We start from the raw sequence: 26566 nt of genomic DNA on the forward strand, positions 1-26566 counted from the left end.
AGTCAGTCGTTCTTTTTTTTTTTTTTTTTTTAAAGAAATTCACGTTCTTTTATTTATTTATTTATTTATTTATTTATTTATGACTGTGTTGAGTCTTCGTTTCTGTGCGAGGGCTTTCTCTAGTTGCGGCAAGTGGGGACCACTCTTCATCGCGGTGCACGGGCCTCTCACCATCGCGGCCTCTCTTGTTGCGGAGCACAGGCTCCAGACGCGCAGGCTCAGTAATTGTGGCTCACGGGCCCAGTTGCTCCGTGGCATGTGGGATCTTCCCAGACCAGGGCTCGAACCCGTGTCCCCTGCATTGGCAGGCAGATTCTCAACCACTGCGCCACCAGGGAAGCCCAAGTCAGTAGTTCTTGATGTGTTGGAAACCCTCCAGTGGTCTCGCATCTCAGAATAAATGTCAAAGCCCTCCTCATCAGGCACACTCAGTGAGTGTGGACCTGAGGGTCCTCGCCACTCCCACAGCTCAGCTGGCCTCGATGACCTCACTGACCTCCAGGCACACTTTCCCTGAGGGCAATGCTCTTTCCTCAGAGACACAACTTACAAACCTTCCCTCAGGTCTGGACTCGAGGGTCACCTTCTCAGAGGCCTCCTTGGCCACCCCATCTAACACTGTGTGTGTGAGCACATGCACGCACACACACACACGCATGCACACACACACATGCACGCGCACACACACACATGCATGCACACACATGCATGCACCCCTCAGCAAGGTCTCTTCTCCCAGCTGTATTTTTCTCATTTTATTTTTCTCCTTATTGACCTTGTTTACTGCCATCTCCTCCACTAGAATGCAAGGCCCATGAGAGCAGGGATTTTTGTCTGAGTGCAGGGATTTAAAATTATTTTCTTTAATGCTGTATTCCTAATGGTCCAACAGTTTCTGGCCCATGATAGGGGCTCAACGATTTACTGAAGGTAACAAAATAACACAATGATCTACCACATGAGGATCCAATGAGATGTACTATCTGTGACCTCAGTAAACAGATCTGCTAAACACATGTAGTGGTTTTATAACATAGACTTTCCAGCAATGCCAAGGTGCTTTTTAATCTCATTCTTTTGTCCTCTATGCCTCTAACATTCTGCCTTGTTTTTATCTTGTTTTCATGTATGAAAGGTAATTTACCAGAATAAACAAGGCACACTGAGGCAATGGCAGAAAGAATCAAACTCAAATTGCCGGACACCCAGATTTGGAAAAGTAGGTTAACAAAGTTTGGGATAAGTAAGAAGCAGATAGAAAGTTCATCACCTCCGCAAGAGTAGCTTGAAATTAGAGAAACTTGTTACAACTCCCTGAACACAGTTAAGGTAGACCTTAGATCTTGGGGTCTAACAGGTCCCAGTTTATAGTTTATTTTTATAATAATACGAATAACACCATCCAACCATAGCTACTATCCCCTGTTGTAAAGTCAGACACATTGGTAAGCCCTTTACATACATTTTTACTTACTCCTTGAGATAATCTGGTAGAGATAATATTTTTGAATTGTTATTTTTTCATCTTCAGGGGGTTTTTTCCCCTTATCTTTTCTCCCACCTCCCCAACCCGAACCAGCAGTGCCCACTGTGTCCACTGTCCCAGGTGAGGCTATGACATGAGAGAACACTGTAAAGGGTTCTTGGCTGTGAGTTCCAAAGGCCCTGAGAATGGAGAGAACTCTGGGCTCCAGACAGAAAGCACTGGTGAGAAATACTGCAATGGGGAGACACAGCGCGGCCTCTGTTTCTCCCACCCCCACCTCCACTCTCAAAGCCTGGAACAGAGGACCTGAGCTGGGGGAAAAGACAGTGGGGAAGTGCAGAGCGGAGGCCAGAGGCAATGGCGAGACCTGGCGAGAGCCCTCAGCCCGGTGCCAGAACCCCAGTGAACCAACAAATGGACAGCAGGGGACAGAGCTTGTACTGCATTAGGATGGAACGTGTCTGGGTTGTGCAGCTTTGTGCCCCACTAGAGCAGGACAACAGCAAAATGGCTCCGGTTCCCTCAGGCACAGCGAGGGAGTGGGACAGAACTCCCCACCTGAGGGTGCTGACTGCCAGACAGGTGGCTGGAGGGCAAGACACGACCCTCCGCCCAAGGCATTATGTAAGGATCCCCACCTTCAAGTTATACCTAACCCTGGGCACGAGGAGGAGGCGGTGAGCTGCAGGTTATATAGCTGACTTTCCCAGTAGGATAAGGACATAATTCGTTGTAAATTGTTACAGAAAAATGAAATTCTGTTTTTTTGCCCTACCTGGATTGTGCAATGGAAATCACACCTGAGTTCCTATTATTACTTGTATTTTACAGATGAGGAAAACAAAGCATTAAGTAACTTTCCAAAGTGATAACAGTTGGATTTGATTGGGATTTGAACCCAGACTCCCAATCTCTCTGCTATTCCACCACTATTGCACTGAAATACATAAATTTCATAATCACATAGACCTAATTTTTTCATTCATTGCATCTCTAATAGAAGACATGACAAAATTTCTTTTCCAAATGTAAAATTCAAGGCAAATCAAACAGCAATAACGGAAATGTAATAGCTTTTATGTAATAGCTAACTTCAATCATAGAAGAATGCCAACAACCTCAAGATCAATTCATTACATACATACATATGTCGCCCCACAAACAACAGTAAACATATAAAAGTACAATGTATTGAGAAATACTTAATGCCAAAGAGGTACTATGAAGTCATTAGCATTTTGAAATGTATCTGTATTTTATTACTAACACAATCTACATATATTTTAAAAACAGTATTGCAAATGTGAGGAAGATAAGCAGTCTGTAACAATGTTTGCTCATTTAGATTTAAAGATCCCCTGAAAATTCACCAGCTGGGAACCTCTAATCTAGAATAAACTCTAGGTGTTGCAAGCCAGGCACATGAAACACTCCAAATACTTTAAGTGAACTGCTAACGGGGAAATCAAAAGGAGCAGATCCGTTTTAACCATTCGCAGACGCTGTGTCCAAGGCCACAGGGATTTAGAAGGAGTCACGTCATAGAAACATTATCTGCATGGCACGTGTTGTTCACTGGTTCCCAAAAGTGGCTTAGTGCCTAGTCCCAGATAAAATTTTAGATCACAACTAGGCATACTGGAAATGTATGCCTTCTTTGAAATGTACTTTCTGTCCTGCAAGGGCAGTCACTTCGATAAGCAACTGTTTAAAAGACCTCAAACTAAATGTGCCCTCACTTAGGTAACACTACTCCCTCATCTCAAGCAGAGAAATGATCTTCTACACTATGACTGATGTCTGCCAGAGTAATTAACTAGTTCTTATTTTTACATAAGTTTTTCAAACTGTGGCCTCTTCACTGACATAAGCTCAGTTTTACTCTTAAGTTTCCAATGACAGTAAATGCAGCAAAATAGACGAAAGGGTCTCGTTTCCAACCCTAGATCCCGTGCCATTACTGGACATAGCGTGTACTTCTACCACAGCAACGAGAACTCTGAACTGAAGAGATGAAAGTGCCTGTTTCCCCCATTAGACTATAAATTCTTTCAGAGTAGAAAAATGTGTGCACTGTTCACTTACAGTATTTATAAGTTCTGGAGAGAGACTGTTGGATGAAAAAACATGCTTTTGATTTTTGGTAGCATACTTAACATTTCCCATAAATAACCCTTGATATTTATGTATAATAATATTCTGATGTTAACCACAGAATGTGAAAATCAAATGTATTCCTTCCATAACTAATAGTGTATGCCATTTATAGACCAACAAAAAGACTCTGAATGGTATAAATGCCAACAAGGATTTCAAAATATTTTTCTGCACTGTTCATATATAGACATACATTAATTCTTATTGATAGTGCATAGGCAAGTTACATGAATACAGGCTATTTTCTAAAGCACACCCTTGCCTTCATACATATGAGTCCTAGATCAACTTAATTATTCAAAGGTAGGTTCTTCTAGTTTAGGGACTATATTCATTGTTTTCTCTGGCTTTAAAAACATCTTGTCATTTTAACTTCTTTGAGGCATCTAAGTGGGCAAACAGGAAAGTTTAATCTGGTGAAATTTAAATTCATTGAAATTAAGTATAGGTGCATACCACACAAGTAAGATAAAAAACTGGATTTACACAAATATCATAGATTATCTCAATTACAAAATAATTAAAAAACAGGATTCTTTTACACAGTAATCCCCCCTAGTGAATTAAAATTGTTCTCATTATACAACCACTTTAGGAATATGTGATACAAAGCACATAAGTCTGGACTGATTACTGTGAACTATAATGATATTCAAAATTGTATGGCATGTTTTCTGGCTAACCAAAAAGCAACAGGAAAAGTAATAACGAGTCACAGTCACCTCACCACCGTAATAATCAGACTCCACTAGATTAAGCCATTTTGCACATAACACAAATAACCAATCAATACAACACTGAAAACCGCAAGTTGATGAGAAGCTTAACAGTTTTTGAGAATACCAACTTCTAAAATTTTCCGCATCGAGCTTCCCTGGTGGCGCAGTGGTTGAGAATCTGCCTGCCAATGCAGGGGACACGGGTTCGAGCCCCGGTCTGGGAAGATCCCACATGCCGCGGAGCAACTAGGCCCGTGAGCCACAACTACTGAGCCTGCGGATCTGGAGCCTGTGCTCCGCAACAAGAGAGGCCGCGACAGTGAGAGGCCCGCGCACCGCGATGAAGAGTGGCCCCCGCTCGCCGCAACTAGAGAAAGCCCTCGCACAGAAACGAAGACCCAACACAGCCATAAATAAATAAATAAATAAATAAATAAATAAACCCAAAAAGTTAAAAAAAAATTTTTTTCCGCATCACTTGAACTCAGTTAGATTAGAATACTTTAAGCAAGAATGAAGTATTCACTGCACACAGTGTGTTAGAGCCCACCCATTTGAGAGTCCACAGATTCCAGAGATGAACCTAGAACAGAACCCAGGTTCTTACTTTCTTTTTCAATCTTCTGCAACGTTGGTTCTCGAAGTGTGGTCCCTAGACTAGCAGCCTCAGCATCACCTTGAAACTGGCAGAAATGCATGTTCCGGCCCCACCTCCTGAACTAGAGACTCAGGAACTGCACAGCAATTGTGAGTTAACGAGCTGTCCAGGTGGGGGACTGTGGTGCAGCTGGGGTACCTCAGCTCTACCATCAATGCCTAAACTCGGGAAACGTGATCACCACTCATAAAATAGTTATGCACTTTAGTAAGAGTCCAGTTTCTCTCTTAGATGGAAGCTTATTACCATTGCCATCATCTTCTTTATAGCAGAGATTCCTAACGAGTCAGAGAAGAGGGGAGTTTGGGGGAAAATATTTCGTACTCAAATTTTAGAGAACAACCATCTATCACTGTTTAAATACAAACTACAGGAAAAGCATGGGATGTTTTTACTTATCAAAAAGGGGAATGGGTTTTAAAAAACTATAAATATAGTAGTAAAGACCAGAACCAGAAGTAGCTTTAAATATTAGAATTTTAAAAAACAATCCCCATATTTTTTGGTATCATCATGGCTTTAAATGATTAAGATGGATCAAGCTGACGTAACTACAGATCTCAGTAGTCTAAAGCCTATCGATTTCCTAGGTTTTTTGGTTGTAAGAAATTGAATATACTTATTGGTAATGGCAATCACGAGACAAAGTAAGTCTGACACATCAACAAAAAGGCTGTAAAATCTTAAATTCAACTCCTGACTTTAAAATCTTATGAAGGTGGGGAAAGTACAAGAGTGATGAAACTGCTGCTGACTCACGAAGGAGTCCCTCTGAGCTCCTGGGGAACGCACGCAGAGAGGCAGGTAAAACATAAATGTGTTTAAAAAGAGCAATTTTCAAGAACTCCGGGTTCAGTGCTGGTTATTATTCAGTAAGTTGTTAGGTGTTTTTAAAAGTTTAAGAAACATACTTTTTCTCCTTTGGAAGAAGAAAATATGGTGCTGAGGGAAGAAAAATAAATTTTAAGTTTCTACTTGTAATACTGAATAGCATTTTTCTATTAAAGTGCCACTTACTATGTATAAGCATTAATTAAAACCTTTTTTTTTCATCTTAGCATAATTCAAAACAAATTAACAGAAGATGGATAAATTTGGGAGTCTGCTTTAGATGCCTGGCTAATGACAATAAGTTTTTAAGTTTAAAAAAATTAACTTGTTTTCTTCCTTATTACAAAAGCAATAAATATTCATTACTCAAAATCTTGAGAATACAAAACAGGCTTAAAGATGAAAAAGAAGTTCCTAAGTGTGAGATAGACAACTACTGTTAACACACAAATTTACATTTTTAAGTCCTCTTCTGTGAATTTGCATTAGAAATACATTAAAACTGGCATTTAACTGGTACATTTTAAATAGCTCATTAATTTTTGAATGTCTGCTCTCTTAGGCAAGGATCCAAATCTTAGCCTTACTTCCAGCGTAAGAGAAGCACAAAGGAACCGCTAAAACTGTCTGCCGAACTGATTATCTGGGATCCTACAAGACAAAGTCTGGACTTGCAGACTGTCAAGATGTACTATGTAAGTATTTTTTAAATGACTGACGTGATCAAATAAGGGTTAAAATTCACTCAATGAATTAAAGAGAAAAATATACATTTCAAGACTCAGCTCCTTGGAAAGCCTTGCCGGCTTGAGAAGCTGCAGCAGGAGCCCCCTGCGCCCTGCAGCAGGCCTACCCTCCGCTAGAACAACAGAGCTTCAGGGTAAGGACAGGCCTTTCAGACTGACACCCCAACGTGGAGAAGACCCGGCACTGAGCTCACGCGACGCTCAAATGAAGCGGTCGGTGAACGATGATGGGTAACGGTTCCCAGAACAAAGTGCATTTTTCGCCTAGTTAACGAATGTCTAAAGTCCCATGTCCCTTTGACTTATATGTCCCCCGTGACACAAAGAGGTGACTTCTGAATCCTGCCTCTGCAGGTAATACTACTTACTCTATGACTCAGTTTTCAGATACTAAAAATAGCTTAGAAAAATTGAGTCATACTGAATAACATCCTCAAGCACTGTATTTACAACACCTAAAAATGAATAAGATGGGCTAAATCTATCACGTGTTTTTGATAATCAAAGGGGGAGAAAAAAGAAAAATACCAATTGGAAACTGAAATGCCCAGCCTGTTATTCTGATGGCTTAAGGTCTGGTTTCAACTAAAATGCATAACAACTTTGCTTTTCCACCTTTTTCCCTCCAAAAAACAGATTAACACTTTGTGTGCAGATATTCCATTCCTTCACTTTACAGTCTGTTATAAAGATGCTCTGACTTGGATTTTGTTCCGGCATGCGTGGCAGGCTGATACCATGAACCACCACCAGACTGAAACACTGAAGTGCTGAATAAAATATTAAAAGCAAAGACACACCCAAGCACACAAACACCTTTTAACACACACTGCTGAGTCAGCACAAAAGGAAAGGATCTAGAGAGGTCAGAGGACGTGAGAGCAGAAACCCTGGGAGGAAAATGTTGAGACAGGATTCCACCCCAGGAGTCTCCTCTATGCCCTGGAGAGCCTGAGTTTGGGTCCTGCTCTGCAGGCTGTCCTGGGGGAGGCAGGAGGTGACAGATAAACACTCCTGTATTAAGCTCAAAGCTGGACCCCAAAAGGACCTCAACATAAGGAAAAAAGAACCCACTGTACAGAAGGGAACAGCAAGGAAACCTGTCTCATCTTTGACCCAGAGTAGTAGAATAAGGGAGATTTCCCCTGAGATCTGAGGTCCATATTTATGCTACAGAGTATGGCTGGAAAAACATTAAGCCAGGAATTAAAGTTACAGTGATCCCAAGGATGTAGTGTCCCCAAGAGACTGGCATAAGCAAAGACAAATTCTCTGTGGACGAATATAACTCAATTTAGGGATCAAAACCCTTAGATGAAGTTCCAAGGAAAATGAGCAACTCACAGAAGAAAATAAAATCACAAAACACACAAGAAAACAAGGCACCATGAGTGAGAATGAGCGGAAACGACTGCTGAATTAGACCTCAGATATTAGAACTAACAGACACAATCAATGTTTAATATGCTTAAGAGAAGCTTAAAAATATGAGCAATTAGAGAATATAAAGAAGGATCAAGCAGATTTGAAACAAAACCAAATAACATAATTTCTAAAAACAGAATATAATTGAAAATTAAATGGATAAAAGAACAGATTAGGCCCAACTAAAGAAAGAATAGTAAACTGAAGGTAGGAGTCAAAGAAATTATCTAGAATGCAGCACAAAGAAAACACGGCAGATTGAAAGTTAGATGTCTGTTGGACCTTTTCATGCTAATTAGGGTTCCAGAAAGAGAGAACAGGAAAGAGGCAATATTCATGAAATACAATCACTGGGAATTTTCTACAACTGCACTCCCCACTATGCTAGCCAGTAGCCACGTGTGACTATTTAAACTAAAATTAAAAACACAGTTCCTCAGTCACGCTAACCACACTGCAAGTTCTCCTTAGCCATGCATGGCAGGTGGCTACCACACGGGACTGCACAGATGTAGGATATTTCCATTATCACAGGAAGTTTACGGAACTGCACTGGTGCAGAAGTACTGAAACATCCATCCTAAGATCCAAGCTGCCCATAAATCCCAGGCTATATAAATAAAATCCACACATGAACACACTTAAGGTGAAACTGCAAAATACTAAAGACGCAGGGAAGGTCTTAAAAACAGGCAGAGGGAAGAATCAGACTATTCAGGAACAATATTAGATGGCTGACTTGTGAGCAGTAACTCTGAAAGACGGTAGGAAACAGGGGAAATAACAGAACTCCATACCTAGAAAACTATCTTTCAAGCACAGGGCAAAACACATTTTCATATATATGAGATTTACCAACAAAAAACTCTCCTTAATGGAAATTCCAAAGAATTCATTTAAGGCAAAAGAAAAATTATCCCAGAAAGAACTGAAATGTAAAAAGGAATAGTAGGGGCTTCCTTGGTGGCGCAGTGGTTGAGAGTCTGCCTGCCAATGCAGGGGACACGGGTTCGAGCCCTGGTCTGGGAAGATCCCACATGCCGCGGAGCAGCTGGGCCTGTGAGCCACAACTACTGAGCCTGCGCGTCTGGAGCCTGTGCTCCGCAACAAGAGAGGCCGTGATAGTGAGAGGCCCGCGCATCGCGATGAAGAGTGGCCCCCACTTGCCACAACTAGAGAAAGCCCTCACACAGAAACGAAGACCCAGCACAGCCATAAATAAATAAATAAATTTAAAAAAAAAAAGGAATAGTAAGCAAAGATATGGTAAAAGTTGATTAAATCTAAGTAAACATTAACTGTATAAAAAACAAAAATAATGTCTAATTTGTGGTAGAAAAGACAGAATGAAAATCCTGGGCAGTAACTGTGTTGGGAGAGATGACTGGAGCTGAGCTTCTTAAGGTCCCTGTAATCCAGGAGGAGGGTAATGATACTGAGGACTTTTGGACTTTAACGTACAAATAGTAACATATACGCTTACGACAACCAGTTGAAAAAAGTGACATACAGGCATACCTCCTTTTATTTGCTTTGCATTATTGCACTTTGCAGATATTGCAATGTTTACCAATTGAAGGTCTGTGGCAACCCTGAGCAGAGCAAGTCCATTGACACACCATTTTTCCCACAGTACCTGCTCACTTCGTGTCTCTGTCACCTTTTGGTAATTCTCCCAATACTACAAACTTTTTCATTATTATATGTGTTATGGTGACCAGCGAACTTTGGTGTTACTACTGTGACTCTTAACATTTTTAGCAACAAAGTACTATTTAATCAAGGTATATACATTGTTTTATAGACATAATGCTATTGCACACTTAACAGACTACCATATAGTGTAAACATCACTTTCAAACGCACTGGGGGACAAAACGTCCGAGCGACTTGCTTTACTGCAGTACTCTGGAACCAACCCACAACATCTCCGAGGTATGCCTGTAAGGAATAAACCTTCTAAAAAGTTGAGGGGTGGGGGGTGGGGGGAATCCTCAGTGAATCTATAAGATGGTAGCCAGAAATCCAAACACATCAATAAACACAAATAAAGCAAACAAAACCCTCTAGCCACAAAGATTGCCAAACAAGATGAAAAAGTAAAATTCAGTTACAGGCTTTTATATACCAGGAAAATATTTACCAAAAGAAAGCTAGTGAAACCACATTAACTTTTAGACAAAACTGTCTTTAAGAAAAAATGCACTATAAAGAGGGTAATTTCATAATGATAAAAAGTTCAATTTACCTGGAAGATAATACTAATCCTAACCTTAGAGAAATTTTTTAAATCCACCATTTTAACACCTCTGTCAAGTAGACCAAAAGACATTAAGAGACAACAGATCAAATAGAATTAGTAAGGATACAGATGGGAACAGCATAGTTAATAAGTTTGTATGGACATATACAGAAAATATACATACATTGATTAGGGAATATATATATTCTTTTTATGCACAGGTGGAACATTTATAAAAACTGACTATATACTGGGTACAAAGTTAGCCTCAACAAATTTTCAGGTACGGTTATTAGTAACAATCAGAATCCCTGATCATGATGAAATTAAGTTTGAAATCATTAACAAAAAGATAAATAGAAAAACCCTATACTTTTGGAAATTAAACACATTTCTAACAATTCATGGGTTAAAGATAACTCTTTTTAAAATCTCAGAAGTATGAAGTTTGTTCCAATTACCTTAAAACATAACAAATTTCTCATGTAATAATTAGTAAAACTGATTTATTTAAAAAACATTGCCAATAACTGAGCTGTAGATGTCTATTTTCCATTGTGCATGCACACTTCTAAAAAATTTTTACTAAAATGCACGATTAAAAGAAACAAGCTTACAGGTGGAGCTAAATAGTTTCAACAGCCACCTATCTCAATGGAAAATCTTTTTGCTCTTTCAAACTGGAGAGGGAGGAATCGAGACAAGAAAATTCAACATTCATTCATGGAATAACAGTTTATCAAGAGCTTGGTCTGTGCCTGTCACAGAAGATACACAGAGGAGCAAACACACAGGCCATCCTCCTGGGGCTGACAGCACCCTAAAGGAGACAGCCACTGGGCAGAGAAACACATGTAAAACGGCAGTCTGCACGTATGATGTGACCCTGTAACAGGGGTCGGGGAGATCAGAAAGCTTTCTAAAGGAAGTAATGCTTTGAGCTGAGACATAATGTGTAAAAGAAGGTACGTAGGGGAAAAGGCCAGAGAACAGCATTCCAGAAAAGAGGAACAGCATATGCAAAGTTACAAAGTTTTTGGTGGGTATCAGAGTAAAAAACTAATTACAGGGCTTCCCTGGTGGCGCAGTGGTTGAGAATCTGCCTGCCAATGCAGGGGACATGGGTTCGAGCCCTGGTCTGGGAAGATCCCACATGCCGCAGAGCAACTGGGCCCCTGAGCCACAACTACTGAGCCTGCGCGTCTGGAGCCTGTGCTCCGCAACAAGAGAGGCGGCGACAGTGAGAGGCCCACGCACCACGATGAAGAGTGGCCCCCGCTCGCCGCAACTAGAGAAAGCCCTCGCACAGAAACGAAGACCCAACACAGCCAAAAATAAATAAATAAATAAATAAATTTTAAAAAAAAAGTTAATAAAAAAAACTAATTACATTTTCAGATGGTCAATACAGAAGCAGGGTATAGTAGAAAACTTCACAAAATTTTATATGCTTTCTCATCTATTCCTTCTTTAATAAGAAATCGGTTGACGTTCCTACTGTCATAGAAGTTTTCTGTGATTACAGAAATACTGTCTAGATATTCTATTTATGAAGACACTTTAAAAAAATATTACTGTTAAGCTAAACTGAATGGTTACCATTTTCCATACTGTTAAAAAAAACTATCAAAAACAAATTAATCTTTAAGACGCTTTAGAAAGATATTTCTACTCTTTTCTTCAATAAACCTCTTCAAAACAGAGGTTTTTGCTCAGGAGAGACTACAAAGTATGCTTTCTAAACTCCTCTCGCTAATGTATATCATGGAACAGTCCTGAGCAATTCACTCATTTCCTACCGCTAATTTCAACATTCCACACTCACTTCATTCAACCAGACAAGCACTATAACACAAATATACAACTTTAGACATCGGAGATGGAAAGAAAAGTTAAAAAAAAAAAAAAAAAGCATCAAGGACTCCTAGAATCTGGTTCTAATGATTACTCCTAAAAGTGACTACATAAGCACAAAAGGATTTAAAGTAGTTACCAAAGGTTAACTGTGACATGGATATTACAGCTAAATTATATAGCTATGGATTAACTTCGTTAACTAGTTTCTTCATGTCCCTTTTGCTATATCCAGGCCAAAAAAAAAAGAATTCCTTTCCCAAGACTTAATAAATAAATAAATAATTTATTCCTAAATCCACCATATGACTGTGTAAAAATATAACCTGGAGTTCCTATTAGAAGTCAAGGCTACACACTCATATTAGGCTTTTGTTGTATTTACTAAATGAGACAAGACTGGGACTCAAAGCGAATTCAGCATTCTCCTGAGTAATGATTAGAAACAAAGAACAGATAATTTCTTTAAAATGTGCAGTTACTGATTAACTTTCTTTGGCAGTGAAGAACTACCTAATTCATTTTTCTTCTAAAAGGTCATTTCTTTCTATTGTGAATATACCAGTGCAGTTTTTTAAAAAGGATGATAGTTCAAAGATAACTGCATCTTCAAGAAAATATGTAAGAGCAATACATAAGAAAATTATATCTGAAGAGAACTGAAGGTATTTTCTGGTCAATTCAAAGGGAAACCCAACAGTACATAAAATACCCAGATAGTTTATTTCTTATCACTTAATGCTTGTAGCAGGAGCCTGAGTGCCATATGAGTCTTCAATTTTAAAAAAAGTTAGATGTTATTACTTACTATATGTATATTCTCTCTTACTAAAAAGTACCTACCCGATTAAATTAAAGGAAAGAAAAAACCCCAAACTACTCAGATGTTGGTAAGGGCAGGGGTGGGAAGTGGGGGGTGGGTGTGTAACAAAACAAGGACAAATTTACTCTCTGGGAACAATTAAAAAAATGAGACTTTGGTTTGATGTAAGAATCATCAGGAAGTAGGAAAACCAGAGAACTGAGGAAGGTTCCTATATAAGTGCTTCTCTGCTCTTCCTTTTTTTTTTAAAACAGAAGTGGTTTGTCACAATGTAAACATGGAAAGGAGTACTGTGTGGAATAGTCATTGGAAAGGTGAAAGAAACCAAGACTCAGAATTACTGGAATTTGCCTTCGGAGGAGTAGACAATAAAGTAGGAAGTGCTTACACATGCTTTAAGGCTTGTGCTTAGTGAGGACAGACGCAATTCAAGTTTAGTACAAGAACTATTCTCCTTTCTAATTTTATAGAAAAACTAAGTTCAGGTTTAAGTACAGATAAAATTTTCATTACATATACCAGCACTAGTTGCTAAGCTGGGTCCTACTTAAAAGACAGTCTATCTAACATGCATCGGTAGATCACGGTGCAAAATACCAAAACGCTGACCACCTCTGAATAGGTATCGACCACAAACAGCTTTTAAGGTTGCAAGATGAGTATAAAATAGGACGTGTAACTGGTAATTTCTGGAATGTTTGGCAACAAACCTCAAAATCAAATTTCCTTAGAAATCCCTGGCTTAAGTTTTGTTTTTAAAAAGATCAACACAAAATGATATATGCTAAAAAGGTAGCAAAGTTCTATCACACCTAATAAAACCAAGGAAGAGCGCAGCCAATAATATATTAACAAGAAGGTAATTATTTCAGTAACAGCAGGCAACAGGTTCCCTGAAGAATCTCCATTTTTTAAAAAAATAAACACTACACCTAGGCAGATACAGAACACAAAATTTCACGGACTGAAATATCAATCTGATCTTTCAAAGGGATTTGAAATTTCTCAGTTTTCAAAGTTCTCTCTCCACCAAAAACAAAAACCCAACAACAACAATCTAAGGTTTTCACCAACCCAAGAGAAGCTTCGAGGTTTCAAAAGTAAATATGGTAGAGGGTGCTGATGTTTATAAAGGGGACACTACTAAAACTATTCGTAAAAATCAATCAAATAAAAAAGTCAACTCAAACCCCATCACTGGCTCGTGGAGGGGAGCGTGGCTTTCCCATTACTAGGTGACATCTAGAACTAAAGAAAACGCCCCACCCCAGGGAGCGGGAGATGGAGGCTCCTGCAGACTCAGGTAGCAAAGGGTGACCGCTAATTCCACCGACAATACCGTAAAATAAACAAATCACCACTCCTGGCCAATTACCAAGCGCGAGTCAAAGTTCCACCACGTAATTCGGGCCTGGACCTTTTTTTAAGCAAACACGTAATTGAAAGCAGAGTCATTTCCCTCTTTGCATTTTATTCATGCTGGAAATAACATTCAAACCAAAAAGGTAGCAAAACAAAAGAAAAAAACAGGAAAACTGAGGGAAGTGGAGGAGCGGGGCGTTCCACTGGCGTTTTCCCTCCCCGGGAACCCTCGTTCACAGGCCTGGATTTTAAATTCTCAGTCCTCCCCGGCGGGGGTCGGGCCCCCGAAAGCGGCCCGTGGCGCCGGGGTCCCACCCTCTGCGGAAGGAGGGGACGCTGCTCCCGCAGCGGCCGGACGCGCGGGGAGGTGAGGAGTAGACTCCACTCGGGAAAGAGTCGGGGCTCCCGGCGGTCAGGCGGCTCCCCGGAGCGGGCGCCGGGGCTGCGGGAACTTCTCCTCTCTCTCCCGGCGGCCGCGGCCCACGCTCAGGCGCAAACTTTGCAGACGGAGCCGCGAGCGGCCGGGGTCCCGCCCCGAGACCCTCCCGCGCCGCCAGCCGAGCCCCCGGGCGCCCGAGCCCCGGCCACCCGCCCGCTCCGCGTAACCCGAGCCCTGCGGGGGCCGGGTGGGCCCCGGCGCGACCCCTCGGCCTCCCCGGCGGCGCCGCCGCCCGCGCCCCCGGGCCCGACCCTCCCCGCGCCGCTGCTGGGCCGAGCGGCCGGCCGGGCCTGGGCCGCGCGCCCCTCACCTTGGTGGCCATGGCGGGCGGATCCCTAGCCCGGGACGGCCGGCTCCTCTCCCGCGCCGCGTCTGTCGGCCCGAGTTGGCCGGACGAGGGCGAAGGCGGCGGCGGTTACGGCTGGGCCCCGGCGCGGCGGCGGCGGCGGCTCCGCCTGGGCCCCGAGTCTCGGCTCTGGGCGACTCCAGCCGCCGCCCGCTCCTCCAGTTCCTGAAACTCCCCGGCTGCGCGGCCCCCGCCCCCGCCGGCCGAGCCTCCCATTTACCGCGGCGTGCGCGGCGCGGCCGGCGGAAGCGCGCCCGGTGCCCTCGGCCGGCCCGGCCTCCTCTCCCACTTTCCGCCCCCGCCCGGAGCCTCCGCCCCGGGCCGCGCCTCCGGGCGCCCTTTGTTGCAGCGCTCCGGGCCGCGTCCGCGAGTGGCGGCCGGGGCCGGGGTCGGCGGCCGGGTCACGGCCCCCGGCCGCTCCCCGCCTGGCCGCCCGTGGGGACGGTGAAGGGGACTGGGGACGCGCTTTGAGGGAACGCCTGCCTGGGGAGCCGAGTCCCGACCGCCTCCAGCCGTCCGCCGCGGCTGAAGTTTCGGTGCGAGATGCACGGGGGTGCGACCAGAGCTCTGCGTCCCCCGGCGGGCACGAGTCACCGACGGGATCTTTGTCCCGCGTCGGGATGGCCGTGGGGCCGGTCGAGCTCTGGGCTAAGTGGAGTGTTCAATAAACAGCCGGCACGGAGCGGAGCAATGGCTTCCTGGTCCGACTGGCCCTCCGAGGAGGATCTGCCTCCAGCCTGGAGTTGACCGCGGGCTGTGGTCCCGGCTGGGGCTGCTGGGCCCGGACGCTTGGGGATATCGTTCTGAGGCGCCCCATTAACCTCCTTCTGGGCTCTTGATAAATTTAAAAACGTCTCCGGGCCCCAGAGGTTTGGGGGAGACACAACAGGTTTCTCGAAATGGAAACGAGAGGTCTAAAATTTTCCATTTTCTTATCAAAAGGTTTTTCTTCAGAGTTGGACGTATGGGCTTTATTAATAAATGAATGACTTAAATTGAGCAGCAAGATTTTCACTCAAGTACAAAAGCCATAACTGGAAGACATATCTTGATGGATATATTAGCACAGTAAATCTTGTTTTTATCATCAGGAATATATATATATATATATATATATATATATATATTTTTAAATAGGCAACTATCAAAAATCAACTTCAGGCCAGGAAAGCGATATTTAATGTCAAATTGTGTCCTCTCGAAAATACTCTGACTTCCAGAGATTTCACTGGTTATGTTCAACAATGGGGTTTAAAATGGATATGATACTACAGTGTTTTCTGTGAATTTTTGTTTGCTGAGCTGAGGGCCACAGCTATAATCATCCTAATATTCATAAATAGTTGTCTTTCTAAGTAAACGTAAAGTTGCAGACTGACAGTCATTGACAACCTACTTGCTATGTAGTAGGCTTTTAACATGCCTTAATCTCACTTGATCCTTATAGGAAACCTTTGAGAAAGTCGTTGTTGGCCACTATTTACAGACATGAAGAAATCAAGGCTCACTTAAATAACTTGGCTGGTTTGGTAATACTTAACAAAATTAGAAATGACCATAACCTTGGAACTAGCAGCTCTACTTCTAGGAATTTATTCTGCCAGCACACTTGTCTAAGTAAGCAAAGGTGCTTTCAGTAAAGCATTGTTCTGTAATAACCCCAATCAGAAAGTAACCTATATGTTTATTAATCTGACTGTTTCAATAAATATGGTATATCCATACAAGTGAAATACTAGGAAGTCCATAAAAATGCTAATATTTTAAGAGGTATTAATAAAAGTAAAAAGAACATTAGGTATAGTACAATCCATTTGTGTAAAAAATATGAAAATACATTGTATATGCCTAGGAAATTGCTGAAAAGATTGACCAGAAGCTAATGTCAGAATTTTTGAATATGTATATGTGTTACTTTATCTTAAAAAACAAGTTTATATTTTAACAACTAAATAGATATCTTGACTAAGAGTACACAGTGGTATGTGGGAAAGCCAGGATTTGAACTTGGGTAATAGTGTAAGTAATGAATTTTCCTTATTCTTTTACATTTGAAAGCTGGCTACAGCTCCCTGCAGCAGTTCAACAATGCATATTTTGATAGGAAGGTGCAAAGTCAGGTTCACTCCTGTGACCTATACCTTTCTGCATGCAAGTTGTAGACAGCCAATCAGCCTAGGCACCCAGCACCAAGAAAGCAGGACCAGGGACATCCCTGGTGGTCCAGTGGTTAAAGCTCCATGCTTCCAATGCAGGGGGCCAGGGTTTGATCCCTGGCTGGGAACTACGATCCCACATGCTGCATGTGGTGCGGCAAAAAGAAAAGAAAAAGAAAGAAAGCAGGAGCAGAGTCCAAGCTTTCCCTACTTGAACAATTTCTGTAACCCCGGCTTCATTTTTAGAAGTAACCAGGTTGACATCAAACTCAGAATGACCAATGCAAATTAATGTAAGTATTTAAATAAAGGTGAGATCACTACCTGTGTTACTGAGGTGTAGTCACTGACGTCATCCTCAAGTGAACCTGATCTCCAGCTCCATCTCATACCACCCTCCTGGGGCTCTGCTCCAACGCACTGGCCTCTCACTTCCTCCTGACTCCTGATCTTCACACTCCCTTCCAGGGAGAGGACCAGGACTGGCTTTGGGGCGTGTGACCTGTGCCATCTCGCAGGGCCCCGTCCTTGCTTTAATGCTCTGCCTGCGCCATCTTTAAATTCTTAATAGTTTTGAACAAGGGGCTTCACATTTTCATTTTGCACTGGGACTCTCAGATTATGTTGCTGATGTTGTTTCTTTGTCTGAAATACCTGCCACCCACCCACCATCCACTCCCCCTCCCCCACACCCACATGCCTTGCTAACCTTCCACTCATCCTTCAGAGCTCCCCAGAACTGTCACAGCAGTTAAAATTTGTCAGGGACATCTTCCCTGTCCCAAGTCTAAGTTAAGTTCTGTTGATGTAAGTTTTCTGATATAAGTTTTCATGGTACTGGTTTCCTTGCCTTTGGAAACATCTCAGTCCGTAATTCATTAGAGTGACCATTTGCCTGCCTCCCCCATCAGACTGTAAGTTAAGGAGAGGAGGCCCGGTGCCCCTGTCTTGCACCTGCCTCTAGCATCACAGCAAGCTCAGAGTAAGCCCCCACTAATACTTTGTGAAATGAACGAATAAATGAATGGATGAGAGGGGTTGCAAATCACAAATTAAGCAGTATACCATTTGCCTGCGTTTACTTTCAAGCAACTCAGAATTCTGCGAAACATGTTTGAAAACCACCGTCTCTATCATTACCTAAGTTAATGTGAAACATTACACAATACAAGTTTTCTGAAAGTTTTATTACTCGATATCGTGTTTTTTGAAAAAATAGGGCTTCCCTGGTGGCACAGTGGTTAAGAATCCACCTGCCAATGCAGGGGACACGGGTTCGAGCCCTGGTCCGGGAAGATCCCACATGCCGCGGAGCAGCTAAGCCCGTGCACCACAACTACTGAGCCTGCGCTCTAGAGCCCGCATGCCACAACTACTGAGCCCATGCGCTACAACTACTGAAGCCTACACACCTAGAGCCCATGCTCCGCAACAAGAGAAGCCACTGCAATGAGAAGCCCGCACACCGCAACGAAGAGCAGCCCCCGCTCGCCACAACTAGAGAAAGCCCGTGTGCAGCAATGAAGAGCCAACATAGCCAAAAATAAAAATAAATAAAATAAATACATTCATTAAAAAAAAGAAAAAGAAAAAATACTCTTCAGAAGTGTTATTCCTCTACGACAATGTTTTATGAGGTAATGTTGATTTTGATTGCTATAACTGAAAATGAAAATGCTAAATTTAGTAGTATTTACTGGAGATTGAGTACCCAATTCATTATTTAAAATGCAATAAATAAAGATTAAATTGTATTCAAGATAATACTCTTTAGATACTCTTTAGTGTGACATCATTGAAGTGCACATCTCCTGTGTACTTTCTAGTTATTGCTTGGCATTTGTCTTGGATGTAATTACCACGTACATGAAATGATAAAATGGCAATCCTCTCACTTATGGGTGTAAAAATGAGACCAGGGTGGTTAAAAGACTTACCCATGGCCACAAATTAAGCCAGAGTGGAGACAAGAGCCCAATTCTCTTATCACAGGTCTCCAAAACATGTCATTTTCAAATTAAAAATATTTTAGGTAAGACGTTTGAAGGGCGTTTTGTGACAGTCAAGACAGTCACTGCTAAAAACAGGACAAGGACTCCTGTCCTGAGCTGTGGTAGGAGCCACCCACCCACTCTAGAAGGACACACGAGGTGTGGCATCTTTTCCTCTCATCTCGTGGAGCCCAGCCACCCAGTGGAACAGGGGCTTATCCCAAACTAGAAAGCTGACTTCACTCAGGATCATCATGAAGAGCCCTGGGCCAAGTTGGGATGTAGGTGGTTTCCTCTTCTGCTTACCTTGATCACCCATTCATACCTCTTTCTTCTCTCCCTTCCTCCTCCCTAGACAAGCTTCCTCAGAGGTGGTGCCTTACATCCTGGCCCTCAGATCCCAGAACCCTGGCGTTGAGCCTGGCACAGGCCAAGTTCAGTTATTTCCTTTACAGCCAAGTTCAGTTATTTCCTCTACTCCTATGGATGAGAACACAATTGATTAGTTAAGAAATTTGATTTGCATCTGCGGACGCTTTCAGTTATAACTAGATTGCACTATCAAAAGAAAAAAGAGCTGTAGCCAGAGTAACAGAGCCGCTCTGTTTGGGCTTTGCACTCTTTTTTTTATGCCCAGGAAAAGGGATTGATAAGTATTCCTAGGAAGCCTGTGCTAGTGACACAGCTGGTGGCGATGGGTTTGTTCAGTAACGGTTGTATGTTATGACTATACACTTAGGAAGTTAAAGCACTTTGTTTTAACTGCAGAAATTAATATTAATTTCCTTGTTGAGGCTCAGAAACTCTCTAGCCCCAAACTCATTGTTTTTCACATTGAAAGGATCGTTTTTAAAATTCATCTTTCAAGAACTTGAAGTTTCTTAGACACAACTATGATGATTCAGCAAACCACAAGTACAGTCCCCATCCCACTTCCCTTCTCTCTTTTTTCCTTAGGACACCAGACTTTGGTGTCAATAGATCTAGATTCTGTTACTTGCACACCGTGTGACCTTAGGTACATTACTTAACTTCTCTCATCCTCAGTTTCCTGAACTATAAAATAGGGGTAATAGTAGTACCTACTGCATGGCTTTGTTGTGTGGGTTAAACTAGCTGATGAGCTCATAGGACTTAGCAGGATAAGCTCTCAAGAAATGTTAGTTATAATTCTTCTTGTTTCTTTCTTAAGTCATAATTAGATTGTCCTTATGTTCCAATAACTCAGAGCCCAATTAAGTGCTGGGTCATGTGGAAAGGGAATGTTGCCTGCCATTCCAGTAAACAAAGAATGTTGCCTGCCCTTCCACTAAACAAGGAATGTTACCGCCATCAAGCCTTCAGCCACTGCAGCTGCCCTCACCCCTCCACGGTGCGCCCTGGTGGGAATTCAGGATGGAGAACAACAGGAAGCATTCTATGCCCTGGATACTGGCCCTAGATAAGACACATATCTAAGGAATAATTTCAATGAATCCAGACTCTTGCATCTTCCCATACATAGAAAAGCACTAAAATCATTAACTTGATTAACAGATGTTAATCATTAACATCTGTTATTTGTGATTAGCAGTAATTTTTTTTCTTTTTGGCAGTTATCTTTTGATGTTTGACTACATTTTTTTTCCCAGCAAAAACTCCTATATATCTTTGTAACCGAACTCAGGTCCAGCCGCTCGCCACTCAAAAATCAATACCTGAGGGACAAATGTTGGCAGAAAGGAAAGTTGCTTTTAATCAGAAAGCCAACAATCTGAGGAGAAGGCAGACTCATGTCCCCCAAAAACCAACTCTGAAGATTCTGCTGAGCCATGAAAGTTTTTAAATGGGAAAGGGGAAGTAATCTCAGTTAATCAGTGAGACAGGGGATTAAACTCCTAGCCATCTCCCACTGCGTGCGGGCTTGTCGACTCCTCAGGATGTTTCTTTAGAGGTTATCTTGTTCACACAGTCTGTTCCTGATATTACTGAAGGGGAAGCTAGGGAAGAGATCTGGTCACCTGTTAATTACTTATTCTTCATTTCTACTTCTTTGATCTACGGAAAGGACCAACAGGTTAGGCAAGGTACTGTGTGATCATGAGATTTGAAAAGTGTGCTTGGGCCAGAGATGAGCAGAGCATGGGGGCGCCTGGTTTGAGGCTAGTTACAATATAGCTTTGCTGAAGTGACAAGAAAAGGGGCTTCCTTCTGAGAGCGGTTTCCTGCAAAGAGCTGCTTACAAATCCCCCGCATCAGATATCATTCCATTTCTCTGGGATTAGGGATGAAAGTCCCTCTTCTGTAACTGCTTCATGCTGAGAAAGAGCGTGGAGGTCTCAGAGTGAGATATAGAAATGGAGTTGAAGCATCTCTTTGCTGACAGTTTTAGTTGCCTGCTTGCTTACAAATACAGGCAGAACAAGCTACAATTATTTTGATGCTCACAAAGAGATTATTACGAGCAATAGTGTTAATCCCATACTCTTTTTTTTTAAAATTAATTAATTAATTAATTTTTGGCTGAGTTGGGTCTTCGTTGCTGCGTGCGGGCTTTCTCTAGTTGTGGCGAGCGGGGGCTACTCTTCGTTGCGGTGCGCGGGCTTCTCACTGCGGTGGCTTCTCTTTTTGCAGAGCACGGGCTCTAGGCATGCGGGCTTCAGTAGTTGTGGCACGTGGGCTCAATACTTGTGGCTCACGGACTCAGTAGTTGTGGTGCACGCGCTTAGTTGCCCTGCGGCATGTGTGATCTTCCCGGACCAGGGGTTGAACCCGTGTCCCCTGCATTGGCAGGCGCGTTCTTAACCACTGCGCCACGAGGGAAGCTCAATCCCATCCTCTTAAGGCCAGTTCTTGGAATTGTGCTACCCAGAGACTCGGTACTGCTCAAGATGGAGCAGCTCATGTCATGGCTGCAGTCTGGTCATCATGCAGTTAGTTTTTTTCCTGTGGTGGCAGTTACAGTATCTATAAAACAGCTCAGGAGTGTGCATCAGACACTGAGTCTGTGACTCTATTGTCCTAATCATTAGCTGCTTGAGCCCGCTCCTTTGTGACTCAGGGAGGCCTGGGAGGCTTCAGCTTTTCTACAGACAAGAGGAAGGGGACACGGAGGGCCTTTGTACTCGTGGGGGGAGGGGCACAGGGTTCTGCTCGGTTCTGTCCCAGCGCCTCTCTTACCTCTTCGGAGCAGTTCCTCAGCTCTATCTGAGAGGCTCTCTTCCAGGCTATTGTCCTCAGTAAGGTCCCAAATAAAACTTAACTCACAACTTTCTGGTTGTGCAATTTTCTTCAGCCGACAGTCAAATCATGTGAAACTAATGTGGGAATATGAAACTGTGAAAAGTAATGTGAACAGAATGGTCACCTACTATGCATGTTGGAGGAAGAGTGGGAAGAGTGGAGAATAGTACGGACCACAGAGTCAGCCTGGGTCCGGCACACGGGTATATCTTCTCCCACTTTATGAGTTAAATGAGGTTCAAGTGAACCTCAGGGGTGGCCTTGAAAATAAACAGCAGAAAGGGGTGCAACAGGTGCTTTTCCAATCACAATAAACGTTTTAAGCCTTCACCTTGTACCCAGCATTGGGCACTGCTACAGGTGTTAGAGATAAAAGTCCCTGCTCCCTTAGAACTTACACTCTGCAGAGGGTCGGGGAAAACAATAAACTACAAATAAGTATACAACATGTCAGGTGCTTTAGCAAGTCCTTTGAAGAAACATCAAGCCAGGCAAGGGTATAAAGAGAAGTGGGAGAGGTTATTCTACATTGATAGAAGGCTTTCCTTTGGTGTTAGGGTAGCCCAAGGTATGAATAAAAATGTTGGGGTTTTTGTTTTGGCTGGTTGGCTGATTGGTTGGTTTTAATTTTTGTTTCATTTTGACTACGTCACTTCTGTCTCTTCACTGTTCGGAAGACTCAATCCATGCTATAATAATGGGACATAGTGTCCAGAACCGAAGATTTAGCGGGAATCGGATTGCTAAGATCTGAGCAGGCAGGAAAGGGCGGGAGGTAATGGCGGGAAGAGGCTGGAGGTCGGTGAGGCTGCATAGATGGCAGGGGTGGCACGGGCAGCGAGGGTTGGGCCGCAGCAGGGACTGTTTGCTCTGGGATCTATAAAAGACTGTTTGCTCAGTTTGGGTAGCTCTGATTCCCAGAAGGAAGGTTGGGACAGAAGAATGAAATCAGGGTAGTAATGGTAAGATTGGCGAACCAGTTGGCTTCCCAAATGAGCTCCCAGCCTCCAGGATCAATGGTGTTCCCTAAAACCTTACCCTAGGATGTCGCTTTGATTTTCTGTCCTGTTACGGACAGACTCTTGCGTGAGTCCTCAGAAACACACTTACGCTCAGTGACTGGGCACAAAGTGGACAATAGTGGGAGTAGGAATAGCTGGGTGGCAAAGGACATTTTGCTAGCTCATGTGTCATTGCTCAAATCACGGGCTATGCAGAGTTACTTTAGTTACTTTAAAGCTAAAGTCCCACCTAACACACTAGCACACACAAACACACACTCTTATATTCCTTCTTTGTGAAAGGCAACTCTAGTGACAGTGGTTGTGAGACACGAGTGCAGGACATTTGCCACTACTACCCTTATTTAGAGTCAGGTACTGTGAATTACAGCCTCTGTCCCTCGGAGTCCTGTTCTCCCCCAGGCCTTTGACCAGAAAGGCCACCGCTGCTGAGTGCTGAATGGTGAGCCCATGGCCCTGGACTTGGACAGTCCTTGGCTTGAAGCTCATTTCTGCTGCTCACTAGCTGTGTGACTTTGAGCAGGTTATTTCATCTTGATCCTGAATTTTCTCATGTATACTGTTACTGCCCTGCGGCTTACTTAGCAGATTCCGCGAAATAGTTATCAATACCTGTGCATCTGGTGGGCTTCACTCCTGGGTGTCAATTTCTTACTGTGGTTCTCAGATCTATAACAAATATTCTAATATGCTGACCCGCAATGATTACGGCTGTTCTATCAGTCACATCCAGTCCCTGCCTTCGTCTACTCCTGTGGCACTTCTGTCTCCTTTGCCTTCCCCGTCATTCTTCTCTTTCTTCAGCATCCTCTTTCTTCATCCTCACTGTGTCTCACTTAGTCATGGGATACATTTAATCTCTTCCCTACTGTGTCTAGCATCTCTCCCCTAGTTTCTCAGAATTTTTACAGGCACCTCCGCAATTTTCTGCTTCTTAAGATCATTCATCTCTGGTTAAGTCAGGAAATGTCAAAATGCAAAATATTCTTTTAAGTAAATAAGTGCACAGAAAAACAATTCGTATAAGCTCTGCATTAGTTTCAAAATAAGTAACCAGTTTTATGTTATACTTTGTAGGAATGGAGACATTCCAAGCTTAATTTTTTTAAGTATTAAATAAAGAATTGTTCGGAAACACATGTGGTTCTCATAAATAGTCGCTATCTACCGGCCACCTGTCCATGCCAACATCTGTAAAGTAACGGTGTGGCTTTCAGGGGGCGATTGTCAGGTCGTTGACTGGAGTAATGCACACAAGAGGCCCGGCCCAGTGCATCGCACACGCTAGGTGTTCAAGAAGCAGTGGCTCTTTTTAGAGCTAGTTTGGTCTATTAGCTGCTTTTTATTTCATTCACAAAATATTTATTGAGAGCTATGTGCAAAGAGCTGAGGTAGATAAACTCAAAGTTATGGAAAATGCATTTTGTGCTCCCCTAGAATTTGAAATACCACAAGGATACACCACAAGAAATATCACAAGTGCTACCACACTCTTGAGGCCCTAACATAGTCCCGGCTCTCTATTCTCTCTTACTGGACATATGTCCTCTGCTCCTTCCTAGAAACAAAACTCTCATGTTATTGCCATGAGAACCACTGGGAGAAATGCCTGTGTTTTAGAGAAGCTGTGGTTTCAGAAGTAAAAAGAGGGGAAAAGTTGTGAAAAGCAGAACAATTTAGGGGAGTCAGTCAAACCACACTGCTCCGACCTCAAACCCTAATACTCTCATTCCAGGGCTGGTGTGCTTTGCAATCATCCCCTGTCTCAAATGTCTCCCACTGGGACAATGAGAGACTAATTTAGTACGTTGTTTTGAAAATGTAATTGTATTGGGGGAGGATTAAGGAACTATTTGTAACTTGGGTAAAACCAACCTGATAAATATTCAGTAGATAGAATTCATTTAAATGAAGGGGAAGTGAATGATTTTGTAACATGGTTACTAACTCTGCTAGAAATCAGGTGTCTGTGCTCTGAGCAGGACCGGGTCACCTGAAACAGGGATCCAAGTTCTTTCTCAGTGGGCACTGTTCTCAGGCCTGGCTACATAATTTGCAGGTCCAAGATCAAAAAGAAAATGTTCAAAAATGATTATGAATTTCAAAAGAGGGACTTCCCTGGCAGTCCAGTGGTTAAGACTCCACACTTCCAATGCAAGGGGCGTGGGTTCAGTCCCTGGTTGGGGAACTAAAATCCCATAAGCTTTGCGGCATGGCCAAAAAAATAAAATAAAATAAAATAAAGAACAGGGACTATATCAAACTGAAAAGCTCTGTACAGCCAAGGAATCTACCAACAAAATGAAAAAGGTAACCTATGAAATGGGAGAAAATATTTGCAAACCGTACATATCTGATAAGGGATTAATATTCAAAATATATAAGGAATTCATGCAACTCAATAGCAAAAAACCAAATAACCTGATTTTAAAATGGACAAAGGATCTAAATAGACATTTTTCCAAAGAAAACATACAAGTGGACAACAGGTATATGCAAAGGTGTTCAGCATTGCTAATCATTGTGTAAATTTAAATCAAAACTGCAATGAGATATCACCTCACACTGTTTAGGGTGGCTATTATCAAAAAGATAAGAAATAACAACTGCTGATGAAGGTGTAAAGAAAAGGGAACCCTTGTGCACTATTGATGAGACTGTAAACTGGTTCAGCCATTATGTGAAACGGTATGGAAGCACCTCAAAAAATGAAAATTAGAACTACCATGTGATCCAGCAATCCCACTTCTGAATATATATTCAGAGGAAATGAAATCACGATCCCAAAGAGATATCTGCACTTCCATGTTCATTGTAGCATTATTCTAAATAGCCAAGATATGAAAACAACCCAAATGTTCTTTGACATGTGAAATGTGATATGAAGGAATATTATTCAGCCATAAAAAAGAAGGAAACCCTGACATGTGCAACAACATGGATGAACTTGGAGGACATTATACTATGTAAAATAAGCCAGACACAGAAAAAAAATACTGTATGATCTCACTTACATGTGGAATCTAACAAAGTTGAGCTGATAGAACCACAGAGTAAAATGGTGGTTGCCAGGAGCTGGGGAGGGGT

General features: G+C 42.6%; 1 protein-coding gene across 6 annotated transcripts in view; it reads right to left on the bottom strand.

The window, feature by feature from the left end:
* SNX9 (sorting nexin 9) overlaps nt 1-26566 on the bottom strand; it is a 174096-nt gene that overhangs the window by 91078 nt on the left and 56452 nt on the right. The window contains exon 1 of one of the 6 annotated variants that reach the window (XM_057527721.1): nt 15053-15379. The exons of 2 other annotated variants lie outside the window; for them this stretch is intronic. In XM_057527721.1, the coding sequence (XP_057383704.1) occupies nt 15053-15064 (12 nt within the window). In that variant the 5' untranslated portion in view covers nt 15065-15379. Of the gene's footprint in view, nt 1-15052; nt 15380-26566 lie in introns of those variants that run through there. 3 more of the 6 variants (XM_057527719.1, XM_057527723.1, XM_057527722.1) reach the window with 3 other exon arrangements.

Source organism: Balaenoptera acutorostrata, chromosome 14 (genome assembly GCF_949987535.1).
Source record: "Balaenoptera acutorostrata chromosome 14, mBalAcu1.1, whole genome shotgun sequence".
Classification (NCBI taxonomy): domain Eukaryota; kingdom Metazoa; phylum Chordata; class Mammalia; order Artiodactyla; family Balaenopteridae; genus Balaenoptera; species Balaenoptera acutorostrata.